At 40.0% G+C, this 24,838-nt stretch overlaps 1 protein-coding gene across 24 annotated transcripts in view; it reads right to left on the reverse strand.

The window, feature by feature from the left end:
* Positions 1-24,838, reverse strand: part of FNDC3B (fibronectin type III domain containing 3B) — a 353,923-nt gene that overhangs the window by 87,835 nt on the left and 241,250 nt on the right. For all 24 annotated transcript variants that reach the window (XR_008710578.1, XM_055569054.1, XM_055569058.1 and 21 more), the window contains 3 exons: positions 18,585-18,643; positions 10,185-10,336; positions 5,007-5,066 (listed from right to left, as the gene is read on the reverse strand). Coding sequence is in view for 23 of the 24 variants with exons in the window: in XM_055569054.1 (XP_055425029.1) it covers positions 5,007-5,066; positions 10,185-10,336; positions 18,585-18,643 (271 nt within the window). In the remaining variant the exon portion in view is untranslated. The remainder of the gene's footprint in view (positions 1-5,006; positions 5,067-10,184; positions 10,337-18,584; positions 18,644-24,838) is intronic.

Raw genomic sequence — 24,838 nt, forward strand, 5'->3', positions numbered from 1 at the left:
GACGGGCCTGCCAAGAACTGGCAGACCACAGTTAGTTATATGGGAAGACCTGGACTCAGTCCTAAGTTCATTCTCTATTTGTAATGAGATTCTTGGAGTCACAAATCCATACTCAGACTATCGAAACACGAATAAAGGAGGCTCTTGACAGCCAGACTGGGAGGATGACAGCAGAATGAAGGGACCTGATAAAAATCTGAGGTAGTTAAGGACGCACAGTTGTGTGGGCCACCAGGAGTTATTCCCCTTGTCTTTACACTCAGAGAATATCACAGTTTGTTTAAATGAGGAGTCAGCGCTCTGCACTGATAAAAATCTGTCTGCAAAGGAAACAAGATCCATTTTATGTGGCATTTTATAAATGCGCTGCACACAGGATCTAAAACTTGACATGATTATCTAAGTGCCTTATGATTACATCTGTCAATTCAAATGGTTTAATGAATAGATAGCAACTAATTGCAATAATTACCAGCTCCATTTTTACCAGCAACTTTCACAGAAAAGTCTCTGGAAATGGTATTACATTTTCAAGAATGCTGCAGTAATGTTTCTCACATGACGGTGTGTTTTGTCTACTAATCACCATGTGATAGGAGGATCTGTGGAGTTGGACCAAAGTCCTAGGTTAAATATATCAGCAAACAATTCAGTTCTTTAAGCATTTATACTAGCAGAAAGGAGGACACTTTTCTAATTAATCTTGTGCTGGGTTTTTACATTTGCTTCAGTTTAAATACTAAGTGCTTATGAAACAGGTGCTCCAAGAATTTCAGAAATTTGCCTCCAACTTCCTCCAGCACATCTGTAACATACTAAGAGCCACAATTTCTAGTCAATAACACCTATTTCATAACCCTACTCTGAGCTAGTCAAGCCCATATTTTTGGAAACGTTTCATCACATAATTTTTCTGGGAAATGTTATTACATGATATCATCTCTGGGCAACTTCTTTGCCAAATTGTTTATGCCAGTGACTGGAAAACAGCTTCACATTTTGTCATGAAATTGCTATCAATTCCATCACTCAAATTTTTGATTATCCTATCATTTATAAAAATATAAATTCTTGACTTCCACAGTAAAATGATGGCTTCAATGTCAGTATTAATTATAAAGCTACCAATTAAAAGATGGATATACTTTTCTTTGTATATGTGTAAATAAATGAATATATAAATGTTTTTGATTATAAAAGTTAAACTTATGCATAAGTATTATAAAATAAATGTGACTTATTTATGTGTATATATGTACTAGATTTTTCTTATTCCTTTTTCTTCCTCAACATACACACACACATACACACACACACGGGAAATTATGCACTGGTGGTATTATACAATATATAACACAATGCCTTATATGGAAGCACCGAATAAATACACTTTGACAATAACAAATTGACTCCTTTTAAACCAAAAGAAGCAATTTGTGTAAGAACTGGGTAATTAAAGTGATGACTTTAATAAAAATAACTCAGGACTCAGCACCTAGATTTTTAAAATCAACATAATAGAGGAATTATTGAGGAATTACTTTCCTCAATCACTAGGAGAAAAAAAAAGTGGTTGAATATGTGGAGTAATGACACAAAAATACAAAGCAAAAACTGAGGGGAAAAAAATCTTTAAAGCCTGGAATGTCTCAGGATACAATTTTCAATGTGGAATTTGGTGTGGAGGGCATGGCAAGTGCCAGTCTAAACAGCCACAGGCACAAAGCACAGTCTCAAAGATGCCACTGGTCTCTTAATAAATTATTCCCAATAATAGTGAGGTGACGGCAAGTAGAAGTCAAGAGCAACTCTTGCCTGGAGACCGATGCCAAGCCCCAGACAGCTCAATGACAGAGCTCCACAACCGAGAGACTGCTACTCTGCAAGTCCAATGTGCTATCCATTGCTCCACTGGGCCATGACAGCCACTTTAAAAAATGGTTGAGTATCTGGCTGATGAACTCAGACAATATTCACTAACAGGAGGGAGGCAAAAGTTGGAAAAGAACTCATAGAGATAACAAGCAATGTGAAGGGGATGAGATCAGAGTAGCAAAATCAGAAGCAACAAAAAAAGGAGCCCCAGGTGAGACGTCAGTACCTGAGAAAGAAACTCGTCACTCTATGGAAGGGTTATCTGGACAGAGATTTCTGCTGGACCCTGTCAAAATGTTTACTACTAAGAACTGGAAGAGGAATACAGTCGGCTCAGTGCTGCTAAAAGAAGCATCCTTGTTTTCATCATCAGCTCGCCACACTTCCTCCAAGGCAACACTCTCTAAATTGGTAATGTACAAATAAATAAAAACGGCAACGAATATAACGGCTCATTTTGCAGCTATATAGTAACGGAATTCTTTTGGAGTTTCTATTGTGGAAAAGTGAGAAAATGTTTCCATACAGCCTTTGAGGCCTTATAGGTGACTATTAAATTTAAAATTATATTTGAGGCCATGTTGATAAAAACTTACATTTTTGGAACCAAGATTCTGAGAATGTTAATATTACATCATAAAAAGAGATTTTGTTCCTTTTTTCAGCAACAATTATGATACATCTTTATCTCAATAAAATAGTGAGTGGTATGGTCAAACTACACATAGGTTCAAAGAACCTGCATCACGAAGGTCCTTTTTATTTTTAGAACAACTTTAGAACAATAAAACAAAAATAACATCTGCACATGTTACAGGTTTATAATAGATTTGCACATATATATCATTTGCTCTCACACCATCTTTCTGAGGCTGATATCATTATCCTCATTTTATGAATGAGAAAACATGGTCATTGAAGTTTACATGGCTTGCCTAATCACACACCTACAGTAAGTGACTGAGCCATTAACTCCATATTCGAAGCTCTGTCTACAGTGTCATCAAGCTGCCTCTGAACACAATCCAGGGCAGAGGAAACTGACTCTAAGCAGGGGTTGAGAGTCTTCTCTAGTTTGAAAAATGAAAGGCTGTACAGTATAAGGAAAGAGAAGGAATGGTCCACACAGCCAGATCAAAGTGACTACAATTTGGACTGTATATACTTTTCTTAGTAAAGAATTTTTTAAAATTCTAGAAGAGATTATGACCAAAGAGAGGGAGAATTTTCCATCTCTCTGGCCAGTACAGTGCTAGGCCAAATAATAGTTGGTGGTGCCTTCGGCTGTGTACGTGTGGTGTCACATATGTGTCAAATATGTCACTAAGGTGGGATCCTTGATGTGTCAGGAGGAAGTCTGGGTCCAAGGTCCCTAGGAGGTAACCACTTCATGCTCCTATTTCTTTGGGGGATTCCATTAATTACTCCTTTTATCTGCCCAGAAGTTGAAGGTGTTCAAAAGTCATGTAAGAAGAATTCATGTGGAAGTAAACTCTAAAGTTTACCCTTTGTAAGAGGGATTTTAAAAGAAACTAAGGGAAACAAGAGACAGGATAGTAAATAAAGGGCAGACTGTGACATTTAAATCTTTTCAAAAAAGATGTCATCAGCTCATGGATGAGCAGAAAATTAATAAAGTAAACCTTCAGTAAAACAATGGCAGTGAACATTAAAAGAGAAAAAAAGAAACACATGTTAACAATGTCTCATGGAAAACATTTACATGACTCCCTATATGGTGCTGCATTTTCTGTTGTTTTTTTGTTGTTAAATCCACCATTTGAAAGAATGGTTAAACTATTATCATCTCTGCTTCACAAGTTACACAAATCTTTCTGTTTGTAGATGGTGTGAAAAGTTCAATATGTTTGGGCTAAAGTTAACTGACTCAAAATCCAAAAGTTCTAATTCAAAAGGGAAAAGATGGTTGCCATAGAGTTCATCTAAACAGTGCGGTAGCTAAGCAGATGTACACTTTATGACTGAATGTAAAAACCAGCTCTTTTATGTATTGCTTTAAACATAGCTTTAAACACTTGTGCAGCTAATAAGATATTACTACCTGAACACACCCCAACTTGCCCTACTTTTGTTACCGAGAAAATTTTGGCATGGATTCTCTGTGATTGACCAAAGTTGAAACAGTCAATTCACAGTAGAACAAGACTAGAATTCAAGCCTACTGATAATTAACATAATGCTCTTCCTATTAGGCTATGCCGCCTCTATACCACCACCACGGAACATGTTGTATGAACTAACCATTGTAAAGTATAACAAAGTGTAACAAAGGATGCTTGCAATTTTATTACATAATCTTGATCTACACATGCACAATTGAAAAAAGGAGAGAGAATTTGTTGTTGTTCACCCGATTAGATAAAATAAGAATTTCTGGATAAATTAAAAATTATATAAAATGAAGTTTTAATGAAAACTTAAAAGATATTATGGATCACATTCAGATTAAGAAATCTGCCTGTTTACAAATTGATAAATCTTTAGATAATCAGATGAGCTCTGATACTTTTCTCTTTGCAGGTTGGTGGTTGGCTGAGTTTCTTCCTAAAATTAGCAGGCCCTGCCTTCCAGAGCAGTCATGGAAGAGATTGAAAAAAAAATCACAGAAGAGATTTCAGACTACATATCAAACTATGTGAGTTGCTTTGGCAAACTGCATTAGCTCTTGTTAAAGATAATTTTCATATTTGCATTACTAGACTTCAAATTCAAAACCTATTGCCTTTTATGGTCCAAACTTGAAACATGGGAAGGACTTTATTTAGTCATTCGTGCTGAACATATGGTTTGCATGGAAGGTCTATAATGAAATAACTGATAGAAAATATCATACATTAAGCCACATGTTCCAATAGATCTTAGAAGAATATGTGAAATAAAAGTTACTTTATAAAAATAATTTTAAAATTCTGTTCAGGGTATCATCTACTTTTCTATGACCAGAAGCACTTCTGTGGACTCCCAATCTTGATGCCAGAAAGTGTAGGGCACTGAGGAATGGCCAATGAGCAAAGGTGCTGAAACTTTTAGCTAGGCAAGTGCTGTTAACCAAATACTTTTAAAAAGGAGCAAACCATTTATTTTAGCAATCTGAAGTCCCCAATACTCACCTCACATGATAATCGGTTGCTGGCCTAAGATCTTTCAGGTTACATTCTAATTCTTCTCCACTGCAAAGAAAAACCATGTATTAGTCAACAACACCAGTTTCAAAAATAAAATAGGTTTTGGATTTGGGTCTCATAGTCATGTACAAACAACAATTCAAGAATTATTATGTCTACTTCCACCATAAATCAGAAAAAAACTTTCCTATTTGGCATTATCATTTTTTCTGGACTAGCAAATTAGATTTCTTTAAATCATGTCATTCAGGATCTGGAAAATGGTAAGGTTAACTTAAGAATAAAATCCCAAAATATCTTATCACTTCTTCAAAGTGATTACATAAAAGTAAGTAAAGAAGCAAGCAAACTGAATAGACAGATACACAGATAAATGTGTACATAACAGTACCAACTGTCAACTGAAGGGGACTCTCAGACTCAGCCTGAAGAGAACCCCAACCATTTCAACTTCTCAGCTTTCTTCAAGAAATCTAATCTGTTTCCCTCATATATCAATATTAATAAACAGCTCTCTTATAGACACATTCTAATAAATAGTTCTCTTATACAAAATAAAACCACTTATTTGATCAGAAACTGCAAATGAACCTTGACTTAATCATGAGGAAACAACTAACATAAAATATGGAATGTTCCCATTAAATTTTTTTTTAAAGGTAAGAGGGGTGTGTAGGGGCATAACTGTGTTCTTCAAAAATGTCAGTGTCTGCTCAACCACAAATAAGAATGAAATTCTGCCATTTGTAACAACACTGGATGGACCTGGAGGGTATTATGCTTGGTAAAATAAGTCAGACAAAATTACTGTATGTTACTACTTACATGTGGAATCTAAAAAAATCAAACAAATGAATATAAGGAAACAGAAACAGGCTCACAGATATAGAAAACAAACTAAGGGTTACCAGTGGGGAGAGCAAAGTGGGGAAGGGCAAGATAGGGGCAAGGTAATAAGAAGTACAGACTCCTTTGTATAAAGTAAATAAGCTACAAGGATATCTCGTATAGCACAGGAAACATAGCGAGTACTTCATAATAACTTAAAATGGAGTATCATCTATAAAAATTTCGAATCACTATGTAGTATACCTGAAACTAATGTAATACTGTATGCGAACTATATTTCAAAGTAGTAAATAAGTGAGTTAAAAAAAAATTAATGGGCTGTTACTAAACATGATTTAATCACATTGAGGCCAGCAAGCTCCAGTGCTTCCCAGTGTGCTGGAATAGGAAGGACATAGAGCCACCCTGATGAAAACCTCCCACAAATGTTAAAAGGCTGCATCTGATCAAGCTCCAGAGCTAACAATCAATTAATAAGAAATACAGGAAAGGAAGATTAAACTAAATTCAGAGTGGCAAAAAAAAAAAGTGATCCACTCTTTGCAGCTGGTCAAGAATTTCAAAAAAGGATGGGAGATACACCTGAAACCAATACTGTAGATCAACTATACATTAATTAAAAATTTTTTAAATGTAACTATTTTAAAATTAAATATATTTATAAAAATACATTTTAAAATATAAAATGTATTACAGAAAAGAAAAAGGATGAGGACACTATTCTAGATTAAAATGGATTTATGAGAAAACGAAGATCATGGCATCTGGTCCCACCACTTCATGGGAAATAGATGGGGAAACAGTGGAAACAGTGTCAGACTTTATTTTTCTGGGCTCCAAAATCACTGCAGATGGTGACTGCAGCCATGAAATTAAAAGACGCTTACTCTTTGGAAGGAAAGTTATGACCAACCCAGATAGCATATTCAAAAGCAGAGACATTACTTTGCCAACAAAGGTTCATCTAGTCAAGGCTATGGTTTTTCCTGTGGTCATGTATGGATGTGAGAGTTGGACTGTGAAGAAGGCTGAGTGCCGAAGAATTGATGCTTTTGAACTGTGGTGTTGGAGAAGACTCTTGAGAGTCCCTTGGACTGCAAGTAGATCCAACCAGTCCATTCTGAAGGAGATCAGCCCTGGGATTTCTTTGGAAGGAATGATGCTAAAGCTGAAACTCCAGTACTTTGGCCACCTCATACGAAGAGCTGACTCATTGGAAAAGACTCTGATGCTGGGAGGGATTGGGGGCGGGAGGAGAAGGGGATGACAGAGGATGAGATGGCTGGATGGCATCACTGACTCGATGGACGTGAGTCTGAGTGAACTCCGGGAGTTGGTGATGGACAGGGAGGCCTGGCATGCTGCGATTCATGGGGTCACAAAGAGTCGGACACAACTGAGCGACTGATCTGATGAGACCTAATAATCCCAAGCAGTAAGTAAACTCCATTTGGATTCCAAGGGGAAGAAATCAATATTAAAACGTATTTTTGAGACAGTTGGGGAAATTTGAACATGGTCTAGGTATTAAATGATGCCAAGCATTATTGTTAGCTTTTCTAGATGTTAATGAGACTGTGTGTTACTCAGTCAGGGTTGACTCTTTGCGACCCTATGGAGTGTAGCCTGCCAGGCTCTTCTGCCTGTGGAATTCTCCAGGAAAGAATACTGGAGTAGGTAGCCATTTCCTTCTCCAGGAGATCTTCCTAACCCAAGGACTGAACCTGGGTCTCCTGCTTTGCAGGCAGATTCTTTATCGTCTGAGCCACCAGAAAAGCACTGCAGTTATGTAAAAAATGTCTATGTTTATCTATATTGAACTATGCAGGAATAAATTTGACATGTTATCTGTGAGCTGCTACCAAATTCTTCAATCATAATAACAATAATAAAGATAAAGGGGACATGAGTCAAATGTGGCAAAATCTTGAAAATTTGTTAAATCTGAGTGATGATTACCTGGAGTTCACTGTATTACTTTTTCTACTTTTCTGTATGTTCGAAATTTAACCATAATCTTAAACATATTTTAAACCTCTTGCCCTGCTAGGTTTAACATTTTTGTTTTTGAAAAAGCATGTATATGTGTCAGTTTTTTTTATTAAAGCAGAAGATTAAAAAAAAATTTAGGGTAATAGAAGACAATGAAATACGGTAGAAGTGTTCCAAATTAAAGAAGGTTATTGAGACATGACAACTAACCGCTGTATTTGACCCTAGAATGCATCTTGTCTTAGAGGGGAAGAAAAATGCTACCAGACATTATTTAACCAACCAACAAAATGGGAATGTAGATGATGGACTGGATAAAAATATGGTATTGATGTAAAGGCATGAAGTTGGTAACTGCATTATAGCTATTTAAGAAAATATTTTAGGAAACACACTGCAATATTTGGCAGTAAAGGACCACGATATTTAAAACTAATAGGAAAAAACAGATTTAGAGAGAAAGGCAGGAGAGAAAATCAAATAGTAAAGCAAATAGAGGAAAAAGCTAATAACAGGTGAATCTGGATTAAAAGGATGGCACATATTCCTCAATCTCTTTATTGGCAGTAAAGGACCATGATATTTAAAACTAATAGGAAAAAACAGATTTAGAGAGAAAGGCAGGAGAGAAAATCAAATAGTAAAGCAAATAGAGGAAAAAGCTAATAACAGGTGAATCTGGATGAAAGGATAGGCACATATTCCTCAATCTCTTTATTTTTGCAACATTTTGTAAATTTGAAAATTATTCAAATAAAAATGCTTTTTAAAAATTGCAAACTGAAGGCCAACGTCTACACCTTGCCTACAGCTCTGTTGTTTGACTTGACTTTATCTTTAAAGTTTTTAAAATTTGCTCAATAATTAATAGTGTAAAATTAGGAACGTTTACAAAACAACTTAGATTTCCAGCATTTCCTTTAAAAAAAAAATCCAAGGAGTTCACAAATCCAGACCTATAAACCCTTATGCAACAACCTATTTCAAGTGAGTTGCAGCTGCTGCTTTCTCAAGGAAGACAGAATGTTCCCATTCACTTCATTCCCAAGCTTCCTACTTTCTCACTTATGGGCACCTGGGACTCTAGGTCCTGCCACCAAGAACCATCATGCATTGATAGAATCTGTTTCCTGGCAGGCTGGGGGAAATGGCGCTCTTTATTTTGTTAAGGTCACTACCAATTCTGACTTTTCAAAACAGTACCTAATAGAGTTAAGGGGATAGGACTACATTCTGAGGACAGTGAAAAAGCACCACAGAGTTCTTTCACAGGGCAGTGACACGGCCTGATTTCTGTTTCTGCAGGGTGGAGGCTGGATGGGAAGACAGCTTGCCAGAGCGGATGCTGGAGGAGCCTGAGAAGACTCTTGCAGGAATCCAGGAAGAGATGACAGAGCTCTATGGGCAGTCACAGGAGGACAGGGTGACTGAAGAGCTGCCTTCCCTCTCTTCCCCACTTTTCTTTGTCCAGGAGACAAATCCCCAGAGCAACTTAATAATAAAGAACGGGGCTGGGGTAGGGGGGTCGGTGAGGGGAGGTGGGGATGCAAGGTCTGTAGCAGGGAAACAGGAGAGAAAAGCAGTCTGTCTGGTAGAGGAAGAAGTGGAGTTTTGTGACCTCACGACCCTGGGCCCGCGCAGTACTTCCTGGGGCCAGTCATAGAGAGGTCAAACAGACTGCCTATATTTCTTGCTCTGCAAATCTGAGCAGTACCCAGCAATCACAAAAGAGAAAACACTTGACCCTACAAAATGTTTTATCTCATTTAGAACACAACTATAAATCATGTGAATGGTTAATATATGGGAGTTCATAAAGTGGAAGAGGATAATCCCTTATTCTGTGTGCTAATAAACTTCTGACTATTTAAGATAGCCTCCAAATAAAATGGTTCACTACACACTGGAAAACTATCATAGAGGATAAGAAGTAGGGTGAATACAAAAACCACACTGTAGACTAGCAAAAGGCCTGGGCCTAAAAGGTGACCATAGGAGGGCATGATAAATGGCATACTCACTCTTTGCCCTGCCAACATTAATGGAAAATCTTCTTTAGTCCTATGCTGGCAAGCTAACATAACCAAGTGACACATCTGACCAACACCAAATGGCTCTGTACAAGTAATTTCTGATTAGTAATTACTTGAACAAAATTAACTCTTGACATTGTAATTATCACTAATTCTTAAAAAGAACTATTTAAAGGAAAATTTACAAAGCCATTCATTTTTTCTTTATTTTTTTTTTTTTTTATTCTCCTTAAGAATGCCAATTTCACAGTTTAGCAGCTGGAGAAAAACACATGGAAATATACATTACCTGTAAATTATCTTGTATTTTCCATCTCGTCCTTTGTCTGACAAAGCCACCTCATAACTGTAGGGAAAGGAAAGACCACTGTGGGGTCCACACGAAAGTCCAACAGGGGGCGTCCAGGACAACACAACTGTTCTTGCCTGAATATTAGAAACCTGAGGAAGAAAAACAAGAATCACACACGACACTTCTCCTCAGAACATTTTGTGATTATCAGCAGTAGCATAAAAATGGCTCAGATTTAACTCAAAAAAAAAAAAAAAGATTTTAATTTACAAATTCATTTTAATTGCAAAGAAAACCCATCCTATATTGTTTTTTCTTGTCAAGGTCCTGATGTCCAAACTGTAACTCCTGAAATGTCTGTCCTTATTATGCAAACTTATGTCCAAGTCTGGTGTAATTCACACTTGGTCCTCCAGAAAGTAAAAATAATGTCATGTCTGATAATTTTTCTAAAGGTAAAAAGTTGAACGTGATAAATCTCCATGATAGTACTTTCTGGCAGACTCCAAGGCTTGCTTGATGTCGAATCATCCTGCAAAGCCAAGATCTTCCAAACCATGCTCCTCAAAGTCCTGCAGGTTCCTGGGAAAACCCTCAGGGTGCAGGAGGATGGGGGGAGGTAGGGCTGGGAGTGGTGGCAAAAATAGAGCCAAGGCCCAGGCTGACAGCTGGCAGAAGTAAGTGCAGAAATGTTCCACCTCTCTAGGCTCTGCTTTTATCTTTTGCTTTGGCCTCCACTTAAGACTTCATTTGAAAAAAGGAGTCTGGGACTCTAAAGCCCCAACTTTTTCCCTTGAGCTAGCACTTACACTGTCTCTTGGGCATCTTCAGCAGGACTGAGACCCAGCTGCCCGCAGCCGTAACCTGCTCCTTAACAGGTTAACCTGTTACCTTAACAGTTAAGTGGCTTCTCCTCTGCAATTTGATGTTGCATCTCTAACTGTGCTTCCTGGGGCACCTCCCCACACACACTATTTGCCTTCCAATCTTTGTTTCAGAGTCTGTTTCTGGAGAAACCAAAAATCTAGTGCACAATCTAATTCTTTAAAATAAATCTATCAGTTTTTTAAGGTTCTGATCTTCTAAAGTTCATTTTGTTGCTCTCCAAATAACATATTAAAAATATAAGAATTAAAACATACACTAAAGTTTGATGTCCATACAAGACTTTATAGCCATAGATTAGTAGGCTATGGATGGAGATGTCTAAACTACATTCTTTTCTTCTATTTTTTTGGTCACTATCTGACCCAAATAAAGAGTATTAAAATACAAAATAATATAAAAGCATGAATAATAAATATGGAAATGAATACCAAATTTCCCTTTTCAGTCTATCATTCATTCCATTTTGAGCAGAGCCCTCCACATCATTTCTATTCCAAATAGACATAGCATCATATATTTAACCAATGATTTAGTCAAACTCCTACTCATCCTTCCAGACCCTACGCCTAGGGCTCACTACCCTCAAGTAGCATTTTCTGAAGTACCCTATCGGGTCTCTGTTCCACAGCACCTTGTTGCTATCTCTACCCATTGCTAATCATGTTTATAGCATTTGCCTGCCTTTCTCACTGGACTGTGGGACTCTCTAAGCAGAAGGCCCAAGGCATATTCAACCATGAGTAGTGGTTGTTTGGTAAACATTGAATGAAAAATAAAAAAAGAGGAAGACAGCCTGAGTTTCTGATACAGGTAACAAGGAGGATGGCAGGCTAGCATTATACACATCTTTTAAATACAGGATGCTTGGGGCTGGTGCACTGGGATGACCCAGAGGGATGGTACGGAGAGGGAGGTGGGAGGGGGTTTCAGAATGGGGAACATGTGTATACCTGTGGCAGATTCAAGTTGATGTACGGCAAAACCAATACAATATTGTAAAGTAATTAACCTCCAATTAAATAAATTTATATTTTTAAAAAATCCCAAAAAGACACTGTTACAGAACTGAACTCTACCCTTCTTGCTTTGACTCCAGACTAAGAGCTCCTCTTCTGCCTACCGTTGCCCCTTCAGCATGCCATCTCCTCTCACACCCTGAGACTTAGCTCTGGACTTTCCTGTTTTCCTGCCTTTAACATACCTTACTTGGTGAGGGGCTATGGACACAGAGATGATGAAGATATGACCTCTGCCTGATGAAGACAGAGAGATGCATGAGGGGGCTCATGGCAGACCCACTGAGCACACAGGGCCCCACAGCAGCTTGAGACCAATTCATGAAAAACTTCTATCCAGTGCTACCTGACCCTCTGCTCAGGATCTGTCACTGTTTCCTCTGTGCTCCAACCACCTTGTGTGGGCGCTGACATGTAACACTCACTCCATGACGCTCTGCTCTGTGTGTTGTTTCCTTGACTGAATTTTAAGGCAGTATTTCTACCACATACACCACTATATTTGCTGAATTACTCACATCATTAATGACTAACCTAGAGATACTGGATATTATATTTGATTCTTAACTTACAAAGAGAGATTTTTGCTATGAGGAGTTCAGTTTATAACTTTAAAGGATGCTGATTAGGTACCGAGAAACATTCAACTGAGATGATAAATGGCCCAATTCCAAGAGCACAGAGGATAGTAACACTGACTCTATGAATGGTGGTGTGAAATAACATCACATCTTAAAATAGCTCAAATGCTAGCACTTTAGATACTGAACACACACACAGAAGTCGCTCAGTCATGTCCGACTCTTTGCGACCCCACGGATTGTAGCCCATCAGGCTCCTCAGTCCATGGGATTTTCCAGGCATGAATACTGGCGTGGGTTGCCATTTCCTTCTCCAGATACTGAACAGGTACCCATAAATTCACATCCCTTTAAACTCTACCATTTTCACCAGCTATTAAGAATCTAAGCCTAAGAGCTTTTACCACAAGAAGAAAAAATTTTTCTTCCTTTATATTGTATCTATATGAGATGATGGATATTAGTTGAACTTATTGTGATAATCATTTAACAATATATGTAAATCAAACAAAAAAAATTACTTTCTTTCCTTTTGTTGTTTAGTCACTCAGTTGTGTCCAACTCTGCAACTCCATGGACTGCAGCCCATCAGGCTCCTCTGTCTGTGGAGTTTTCCCAGTAAGACCACTGGGGTGAGTCCTACTCCAGGGGATCTTCTCAACCCAAGGATCGAACCCATATCTCCTGCATTGCCGGCAGATTCTTTACCGCTGAGCCACGGGGGGAAGCCCTTTAGGACTTGGTTAAACTATCACTTAACTGAACAGTGATGTACAACACCTGAAGTATCAACTAAAAAAATACACCTTTTCCCGAGGTTCCCTTAGCAAGCCTTAGGAAGGCCAAATGTCATCTGAACACAGACCTCTGCATCCTTCCCACTGGCCAGCCTAACGGAAGTGCACTTGGAGAACTCAGCATCATTTTCAAAGGTTGGTGGCTTCTGGGAATTCTTCCCTGGATCTGAGCAGCCTGCCACCTAGATTACTACCAGACTTGTAAGGCCTAGTCCCTCCTGTGCTCCCCCTGCCCTGCCTTTCACTGAGCCTTTCGGGGTCTCAGGTTTCCTTTCTTCAGGCATTAGAGTCCTGAGAGAAAGAGTGCTTTGTCTCTGTTAGAACTTGGAACTCACTTCCATCCCAGGTTTGATGCCAGGGATTTACACGGTGCCTTTCAGGAGAATGTCATGTAAAGGGGTCATCAGCAGTGGAGGCCTTTACTCCAAGCATCCAGGGAGCTGATAACCTTAATGAGAGATTCAGAACTCTAAGAACTAGGCTGGGTTCAAGTCTACTTTGGAGTGACAGCGTTCTTAAACAAGCTTCCCCTTCATTCATTCAGGGTCTCTCTCTCTCTCTCTGGTGAAACTTCCTCACCTGCAGTGACCACTGAACTGAACTAGGGCATGGCTAAGCTGATCATCACAATGACTGTCATGGCAGTGATCCAAAAAAAGAAGTTTAGAAGCCATAAAACTAACTGACTTTATTTTGTTTAACTATTCTACCATAAACAGAAGTCAATCTCCTTTGAATGGTGATAAAAGTGGTGATTGCCAGTTACAAAATTATTGGACAAGGCCCAATGTGACATTTGTTTCAGCGCTAGAGATATGAGAGAGTCTACTGTGAAGGTTACTATTGTAAGTCTATATAGAAATTACTTAAACCGCTTTGAAGTATCTCTGAAGGACTCATAAAAACCACTATTTACTTCTCAATGATTACACACTGATTAGAGACCATTTCTGTTATGTATTTATTAAATATAGATGTGAACTTGAGAACAGCTGCTAGCTAAAGGCATATATATATTTATACTCATGTTCACAAATGATAAGATTGCATTATCTTCCAGCTATTTCATATGTAATCCTCAGTGTTCTCTTTTTCCCTTTAATCTCCTGTTCATCCTGGTCTTTTTATTCTGTGAAATTTTACTGTCTTAATTTTCAGACTATCTTATATGCAAATGATATTCATTATTTGGATCCAAAACACCACTTACTCTCATAAAGTTACTACACTGTTACTCCCATGTTCAAAAATATTTCTGTGTAAGTTAATAGCTTCTAAATTTGGTCTGGTCTTTGGATTTAACTATGTGGGAGGCCTGCTGATCCAATTTAGGGAGTATGTTAAGAAAATATTTCCATAGCAATACTGGCTTCACTTCTAAAGTACCATCACAAAAAATACAAACATAAAGGAAAATTTAAAAGGAAAAGGTCAAAGAGATCATTATTCAAAGAAAAAGGATATTCAAATTTAGGGATTTCAGAATCATCTGTTACTATAATTCCTTAAGTGCTAAGACCCTTGAATCTGTCTCCAGATCTATGGCTATTTATCTTTCAACGGATTGTTTCTTGTAGGGACTGTTGTTCTCCTTAGGTCGTTTACTCATGTCTGGAGCCAACAAATCCATTGTTTCTACAAGCTAAACATTAGCAGATGGAAACGATGCAGAACCTCAATTCCTGGTTACATTTATTTACATACTGAAAACGAACTGTCCAGCAGTTCAGGGGAGACTTCATCGAGCATCACCATCAGAGCAGATTAAACCATGTCAGGTTGGAACTAGATGGGACTGCAGAGGTTAATTCCTAAACCACTTAGAATTAGTATCCAGCTTATCTCTCTGGTATAGCAGTGGTATATGAGTATAGTCCCCGAGACACCTAATTGTTACAGTCTTGGGACAAACATGTAGTATATTTGTACCCTCTTTTATTTAATGAATAAGTACTTGGATTTTTATAGTATCTGGGTTTCTGAAGCATAAATGACTTGCTTAATTCAGGGTGCCCAAAGTTCTAGAAAGATGACTAGAATCTACAGGTCCTCGATAATGCTCCTATACCCAAAACAAATCATCTGCAAAACTTTGAAGAAAAATATATGAGTATTATTTGGAAGTGTTACCAGATGCGGCTGCAAGAAAAAAACAAGAACAACAATCCTTTAGACAACTGTGTGCCGAACTTTCTGCAGCTGTTTCTTTTCCTAGAAGGTGAACAGCCCTCCTTCCCACTTCAGCATGTTGCAGAGTCTCGCCTTTGCCTAATAATATGCTATAAACTATAGGAAAATACTCCATTCCAAGGACTCTATAAATAGCATATAATTTACTTCTCAGATAATCCAATGTGGTATTTATTATTCAACCTTTCAAAGATAAGGAAACCTTGGCTCAGGGTCACAAAGACAGCTAATGGCCACGCTGGGCCCCAACTCACAGGACTCCCCACCGCCCCTCCATGCTGCTGCCTCCCACCCTGGCTCCCAGCCGTCCCCACATCCCACCAGGCTGGCTGAGCCTCATCTGAGCTGGCCAGGCTACCAGCATCTGTCTCACCTGGCAGAGCCTCACTACAGCCACTGCAGTCTGCCACATTTATTTACCAAATATTTGTTAAGGGCTCACACTGTGCCAAGGACAGTGCGAGGTACCGGGGGCACAAAGATGAATAAGACACAACCATGGACATGAACTTCAGACAGAGGGGAGAGGAGAGGAAGGAAGGGAGAATAATGGTATAAACAATTCATGGGGATCAGAAGCATGGGTGGACTGTCACCCAGCAGAGGTTTATCTGGGGACCAACGGTGGGTGTGGTGGACAGAACAACATGGCTCCCTCAAGATGTCTGAATTCTAATCCCTGGAACCTAAAAGGTAAAAAGAGACTCTGCAGAGGTGATTAAGTGAAGGACCTTGAGAGGAAGGGACTACCCTGGCTTATCTGAGTGGGCCTGAGGTAGTAACAAGTGTCTTTGTAGGTAAAAAAGGGAGGCAGGAAAAGTCAGAGTCAGGAGAAGGAAGTATGAGAATGGAACAGGTGTGAGCAAGCAACACGGGCAGCCTCTAGATACTGGAAGGGGAGAGGAAACAGATTTGCCCCAGAGAGGAGTGCAGCCCAAGCTGATACCTTGATTTTAGCCAAATGAGACCCACTTGGGACTTTTTGACCTCTCAGATAAGAATCTGATTATAAGTACACTGAACATCACGACCATTTACACAAAAACCTGTCTACATTGCTGTAAAACCTGAGAAGATTTAGGCACTTAATAAACACTGAATTGGGGTAAGGACCAATGCATATAAAGACTGTTTTTATCTTGCTGGAGCCACATGAGCCTCAAAAATAGACTCCATCACCTGCAGTAAAGAAATGACCAGGTATAACTCAAGAAAAACACAGTGTGTGTGTACACATGACAGAGACCAAAGGAAGCTGTCTGAGTACAACTGGGACATCAACTAAACCGTCACTCTGCCTTCTCACGCTGATTATGACTTCTGAGTCCCTCACGGGTTCTTTCTGCTGCACTATACACATACGCCTGTTTTATGACTCTGCCCTCAAGCCTTCTGTAATCTCTCCCTACACTCTGCCCCATCCACAAAGCTAGCATCCATTCCTCTCACTCCCTCGCACGTGTTCCCCCATGGCTATCTCATTGCCCTCTCTCTACAGCACTGATCTACCAGATCCTTTTGACTGCCCACTTACTCGTCTTCCTGGATACCCTGCTTGTGAAACAAATTCCACACGTCTAAGAATGGCACTGAAGATACAAAAGGGACACAGACATGAACTTTTCTAGAGGAACTCATAGATGACTGGGAAAGACACAAAAACAAGGAAACAGAGTACAATATATCACATACACACAGTGAAGCTGAAGAAAGACCAGTGGTACCAAACATTGAGTGGAGCATCCCAGTTGATGGGACAAAAGTCAGGGCAGCCAGCTCAGAGGAAGCAACTCCTGAAAGGAGGCATCTAAGCCTGAAAGCCCAGCTATCCATGACACCTGATATCTAACAGGTTGTCGCGCCTGATGGATTTCTCTAGACTGGCTCTAGTGTCGGTCCTCTCCTTGCCACACCTGATGCATCACCCTAACTCCGACTCCCACGGTCTCTCACCAGCACTACAGTAACACATTCCTAACACTTGTCTTGTCTCCCTGGGTCCATCCTCTCTCTGCTCACTGCACTGCACTTGCGCACTGTTCGATCCTCCTAAAAGTACAGTCCTGATTATAGAACTTCTCTGCTCACAAACTCTCAACTGCAACCTGCTCCTTACTGGATTAAGTGCAGACTCCCCAACCCAGCATCAACACCCTGCTCCTCCACAAGTGCCCTATTGTGCCCAGAGTCCGGCACACCTCATGTTTTTAGGTTTAGTCAAACTCAACTATGTGCCCTGAGGCATGTTTGGACCCTTCTGTTAAAAGTCTCAGTATTTGAAACACATGAAGAAGTAAGGTTTTCCAATTCAGCTAGAAAACCCTCCAAAGAACTTTGGCTCTCTAAACTCAGATGAAAGGCTGAATCAACATTTTGAATTTTTCACTTGAATTTCAAAGCATCTGGCAAAATCAAACTGAACTCTCACAATATCACTACTCCCACCAGTTTTTTTTTTTCCTTGCCATTACAGTTTGGACTTATTTTACTCAGCTAATATTTAAGTACCTTTTGAAATTTACCTGGAAAAATACTTTGAATTACTGAGGTTTTCAAAAAATTATTATTACTACATTTACACAGGTAAAGGGAAATTACCAAAAGAAAACTTTACTGTAGACCTTGTATGTGTGTGTGGGGGGGGTGGGGCGGGGATGGTGGTGGTGGTGTATCCTTGGATGTTGGGATGAATACCTAATTGCATTCAGAATATCTAAATAAAGAAGACATTTTAGTGGATGATGACTAAACAGAAGACTGCTGTTTTATATTTTCATGCTCCATTAATAACAGCTCTATTTCATAGTTTATGAATAATCTGCAATGGGAAGGGGCCTTTTTGCTTACCTACTGTGTGGTAAAAGAAAAGCATGTTTGAAATACTTAAAAGAGCACCATTTATGCCGAGAAATCCAGAAGACATACCTGTGGCTTCTCTATTCCCGAAAGAATGTCTTGCACCCTCTTTACTTCCAGCTCATACTCTGCATGGCAAAAAGAGGGAGAAAAAGAGAAATCAGTTAACACCATTAGAAGTCAGCAAGGTTGTCAACTTCCTTTCCCAAGGCCTTTAACAAGGGTTATCATTAAGTCAGTTGCCTGTTACCATGAACTTCCGGTACCACAAGTATGATGATAAAAACCAGGACTGGGGATGTCTTTGGGGGTACGGATTTCACTGTGATTGTGCTAACTCGACACTACTATTGGTTTACATATTCACAGAGCTGACTAGATTAACGTGGAATTCCACCTAATAATTCAACAGGCAACAGGGAATAGAGAACCCTGAGGAGGAGACGGGGGAGACCCGTGCAGCCAGAAGCTGAGAGCAATAAGCAGATGAGGTTGAAGATAGGGGCCAGTTCATGTAGGGCTGTGAGTTCAGATTTTTTAACTCAATTTTTATTCTAAGTTCAATAAGAAACCACTGGCGTGTTTTAGTGGAGGGACTGACACAATATTATTTTGAGTTTGAAAATATCTGCTTGTCTGCATGAATAATGGATATATGGAAGCTAAGAGTGGGAGCAGAAAGACCAGTCAGCACACTGCTGAACTGGTCCAGGTGAAGGGTGGAACTGGCCCGAGCTGGGGGAGGTAGTAAAGATGCTAAAAACAGGTATGGTTCTAGAGGTACAGGTGCTAAAGGAAAGGGCATGATAGGCAAGGATGAGGGAATGTGAAGAATCAAAGAGAATCCCTAGTTTGGGGCTGGATCAACTGAAAGGATAGTATTTTTAAATAGATGGGGAGACGGGCAAGTTTTGGGGTGGAGCAAGAATTGCTTTTGAAATGAAAGGGGAGAATTGCTTGGAGGAGCGAGGATGGGGTAGGAAGGATATGTATAAATAGGATAAATGACAGAATTTAAACTTAAGAACCTGTTTTGCTAAAGGAAACATCTGACTTTCACAACCTGCTTGATGGAACCTAATTTTGAATCTACAGATTAACTTAACTGTTCAACTAGTTTATGAGCTATATACCTAGGGATACATGATTACCAAGACATGTCCTTGACCCGGAGATATTTCAAGTCTAGCGAGGGGTGGGGTTGGGGGTGGGGAGTGGAAGCAAATAGGTGATTACAGAGTGACAGGTGCCATGGTAAAGGCTCTCCAAGTGAGAGAAGTTCTAGAAGTTTCCTACAAACCAACATCCAGTTGAATACTATGGGCAAGCAGACATTTGGAGGAGGAGGAGGAATGGACTAGGGGTGAGAACAGGTTAGTAAGCCCAGCTCTTCACAGACTGCATTCACGATGTTCAGGTCTAATTTCAAAGAATCCCATCTCAACCCCTATCCACTTGCCCCAGGTTTCCTCCAGTCATTCTCCTATCCTACTGATTCTCCTGTCCAGCAGTCATCAAAATCAGACATTAATTCTCTTGTTTAATTGTCCCCTCATTTATTACTTCTTTTCTGCTAAAATAAAAGCTTGAAGAAGGAAGTTAAACTACAGATCTGGAGCAGATACATTTTTTCTGTCAATAATTTGAAAAAGTCAAAGTGTTAGTCATTCAGTTGTGTCCGACTCTTTGCGACCCCACGGACTGTAGCCTGCAAGGCTCCTCTGTCCATGGAATTCTCCAGGCGAGAATACTGGAGTGGGTAGCCGTTCCCTTCTCCAGAGGATCTTCCCCACCCCAGGATCGAACCTGTGTCTCTTGTGTCTCCTGCTTTGGCAGGCGGATTCTTTACCACTGTGCCACCTGTGAAAGCCCATACATTTCTGTTGATAACCAGACAGTTAAATATTTTAAACCTTGTGGGTCACACAAAGACCTCTGGCACACATTCTTTTTTTCTAGCACTTAAAAATGCCACCCCTAGTTTCACGTGTGGGGGACACGAGAAGAGGCCACAGCGTATACTTCAGCTCCAGGCCCCATTGCAGGACACGCTCACAATGCAGCGCAGAGTGCCTCGCATAGATCCTGCAGGGTCAGAGCCCAATGCATACTTGTTGACTCAGTAAATAAACCAAGCCTACATAAAAAATAACAAGAACTTCTAGTTGGCTCCACCTTAAAGGAATCAGTTCCTTTTTTTCCCCCATTGCATTCTGCTTGGCATAACATGTTTACCTTTATTTTGGTGAGAAAAATAAATGGGTTGGTGGCAATATAATATTTTTTAAAGTTGTAACTAAAAGAAAATTCACCTTCAAAAGACTGAATGTCCTAAGCTCATTTATAATCATGTATTCGAGTTAAGATATAGACAATGGACTATACCCATAAGTCAAAACATATCCTCACGTTTTCTGGGAACTCCTACTGAGTCACCTGTAAATACTGTGTATCTCAGAAGTTAATTGTCAGTAAAAAACACATGAGCACAGTTGCAATAAAGGAACTGGTTCAGTTGTTAAAGACAAAACTTTCTGAATCACTGGTTATTCCAGAGTTTGAAGGACCCTATGATTTCAAACACTCAACAGAGATACAATTCAAACACTAGATACGTTCAAACAGCTAGCTGTTCTGACAGACATTTAAAATGTCTCAGGATAAGAAGCCAAACCTTATTTTTGAGGTAATAAAGCAGGGGTCCCCAGCCACCACCAACCTTCCCCGCCCCATGACCTGTTAGCAACCAGACCGCACAGCAGGAAGTGAAGGTGGGCGGGTACATCTCAGATCCCCATCACTCCCATTACTGCCTGAACCACCCTCCACACCCCATCTGTGGAAAAATTAGCTTCCACAAAACCAGTCCCTGGTGCCAAAAAGGTTGGGGACCGCTTAATAAAGTTTTAGATGAGAAGAGAGATGATCGCCTATCCAACAAAGAAAGGATTGAAGAGCTCTGCAAAGGAAGAATCCTCTGGACTATGACTAGACATAGGGCATGAAAGAGTGTTTAAAAAAAAAAAAAAAAAAAATTGAAGACCTCCTACCCCCAGCCAGCTTTCAAACACACACAGGTGAGAGAAAAAGGAAAAATGGGAAAGGAGGTTGAGTTAGAAGGAGGTGTGGGGTGGGCGGGGTGGGGAGAAAGATCTGCTTAAGACTGGGAAAAAAAAAAAAAATGGGTTTCAGGTAAGAGCCAGACATACAAATGAAAGGCTGACTGAGAGAAAAACAACTAAACTTCCAGAGAGAGGTCAGGACTTCTCGTGTCTGCCTTATAATAAGGAAAGCTGGTATTTCCTGAGCATGTAGACATGCGCTGGTTGGGCACCGTTGCCATGCTGATCTTTACAACCTCCTTGGCAAGATGGACCTTCTCCACTCCGTATTACAGGAGGAGGCAGGACTGCAGTCTTTCCTGCACATCATAGTTTTCGCCTTCAGTTTGGAGCACAATACCTGCACCGTGTCTTTGTCGACTGAGGAGTGAGGCTGAGGGACAAACGAGGAGGATTCATTTCCCCAGGAGGACAAGTGAAGTCACGTAACGTGTCCCAGAGCAAGCTGGAGCCTCTGGCTGCATCACCAGGAATGAGGAGTCCTGAGGGAGAGGGTGTGGAGAGGGGAGAGGAGGGGGCTGGGACTGCCGGGTGAGTGCGCTGATGTGGATGGGAGAATAGAGCTGGCAGCAGAGACACCCCCACAAGTCCCATGAGAGTGTTTGTGTTTTGGGATTTCTTTCTTAAACTCTGAAAAAGCTGTCGAATGATTAGAGCAAAGGCCTTTGGGGGACAAGCCATGTGAGGAAAGGAAGAATAAGAAAAAGTAGGTCATGGATGGAGCCAAATAAACAAAGGATTCTGCTGCTGCTAAGTCGCTTCAGTTCTGTCCGACTCTGTGCAACCCCACAGACAGCAGCCCATCAGGCTCCCCCATCCCTGGGATTCTTCAGGCAAGAACACTGGAGTGGGTTGTCATTTCCTTCTCCAATGCATGAAAGTGAAAAGTGAAAGTGAAGTCGCTCAGTTGTGTCCGACTCTTTGTGACCCCATGGACTGCAGCCTACCAGGCTCCTCTGTCCATGGGACTTTCCAGGCAAGAGTACTGGAGTGGGGTGCCATTGCCTTCTCAAAGATCAAAAATACAAAGGGCAGGGTGTGAGGAGGAAAGGTAGTGACAGGACGATCATTACCCTATTATATCAGGAGAAATGTGGTATCAAAGCTAGACTGGATGCCTTCTTTCTTTCAAGATTCTGAATTGTGAAAAAGGAAAAAGGAAGAAAATGCATTCATGCTACATTTATTTCATGCTTTTCCATTTGTGTTGCCACAGACTAAGAGAAAAAAGTAAATGCCAGGCACACAATCTGCACAAACAAGAGTGAAAATGAAATTTGTTTAAATGAGCTAAAGTGACAGTTACTTACCACATATAAAATAAACTCTAGTGTGAAAGCTAACTTTCTGGCATATAAATCCCCAAATCCAGGATTCTACCACCTAAATAACTCAATTAACTCAGACCTCTTCCTAAGCAAGATTTAACAGTGCCTGGGAGTAGTCTATGCATTATTACCCTTCCCATTGAACAGCCTAGGAGATCAGCTGTACAGAGTCCGTTTTAGAGCTGGATCTTGCTTCTGCTTGCTTACATGATGTCTTTTTCTCTACCTCTGTCGCTCACTCTCACATACAACATGAGTGTGAGAGAAAGGAGAAAAAAAAATAAGTAATCCCCTCACAAAAATTAACAAAACAAGGAAGAATAGTTCTGGTGATTTTGCCATTAGGATACCTTTCATACCAAGTTTAAAGAGGAAACTATGTCTTGTTTGTTTACGTCCTCCCAGGACCCCCAAGAATTTGGTGTGTGTCAATGTGAACAAGAGATTGTCTGGAAGAGGCAGACGGGTAAGGCTGTGGGAAGAAAGGGGCTCTTTCTCCATTATCAGGGCTGCCTTCTGCCCTCCGGTTTTGCAACAAGTAAATTTATCCAGAGGCAAATCTTATAAGCCAACTTTGTGTTTGTGTCTCCCCATACTGAAGCTGCCATAAGGCAAGAAAACAGATTAAAACCACCTGCTTCAATTTTGATTGTGACCATGGCTGAAGTGGGCAGACACAATAACTCACCTTTTATATCATCACCTTAATATTTAAAAGTCTTTTCCCTGCAGTAAAGGCTGTGATCAGTAAAAAAGATTACAGGGCATTCTCAGCTTGCCAAAGGATTGGGGGGCAGTGGCACTGGGTGGGTGTGGGTGTGAGTGTGGGTGTGTTAGTCACTTCAGTCGAGTCTGACTCTTTGCAACTCCATGGACTGTAGCCTGCCAGGCTCCTCTATCCATGGAATTCTCAAGGCAGGAATACTGGAGTGGGTTGCCATGTCCTGCTCCAGGGGATCTTCTCAACCTAGGGACTGAACCCAGGTCTCCTGCATTGCAGGTGGATTCTTTACCATTTGAGCCACCAGGGAAGCCTCAACAGAGAGGGTGGGGAGCATTTCATTTTGTAGATATGGACACTTTGGGGGTAGGGAATCTCTTAAAAAGGAGAAAACTACCCTATTTGGAAAGGCCAAAAAAAGGGAAGGAGAACTTCAACTAAGCAACTTATACCCTTCTTCCCTCCTAAACGCACATCTCCACCCAAGAAAATAAAGCATTTTTAGCAAAGGGAAGCTTAAAATAAAAATACACCAGCAAAGCAAATACATTTTTCTGAAAAAGGACACAAACAAAACAAAAAACAACCACACACACAGAGGGAATATGTGTCATGTGAAATTTAAACTTTCCACAAATAATGGTTTTCATGTTTGTTCCAAAAAGAACTGTAAGTTCAGACTGTTTGTATAACTGTAAGACCTAAATTAATTAAAATATCCCACTTTATAAACACAATTTTTTTCTTTGGCTTGTTTCACATTTTTTTCCCTTCTTAGAAAAGGAATAGAGCTAGACACTTAGCTGCTAGCTATAGAATGTATTTATGGTTGTAACAGCAGCCCCTTCATTCCAAAGAAATGACATCAGCGTTATTTCTCTGTAACCCTTCTGTCTAGTTCTCATCCACAGGGCTCATTTACAGATATGCCCAGCATAACATAATATGCTCTCTCAGATTTGCCAAGGAGCTGACTTAGCTACTCTCTTTAACAATTATATATAATAAACTAAGGGCATGGAAAATATGAAACTTCTGGTCATGCCCATTTTTAGGATAAGAGGCTTAAAATCAAAAGCAAACATTCAATATAATAACTAAATGATCAGAAATAAACAGTACTTCTGGAAGAAAAAGAGAAAAATTGACTCA

Source organism: Bubalus kerabau, chromosome 2, assembly GCF_029407905.1.
Source record: "Bubalus kerabau isolate K-KA32 ecotype Philippines breed swamp buffalo chromosome 2, PCC_UOA_SB_1v2, whole genome shotgun sequence".
In the NCBI taxonomy this organism is placed as follows: Eukaryota; Metazoa; Chordata; class Mammalia; order Artiodactyla; family Bovidae; genus Bubalus; species Bubalus kerabau.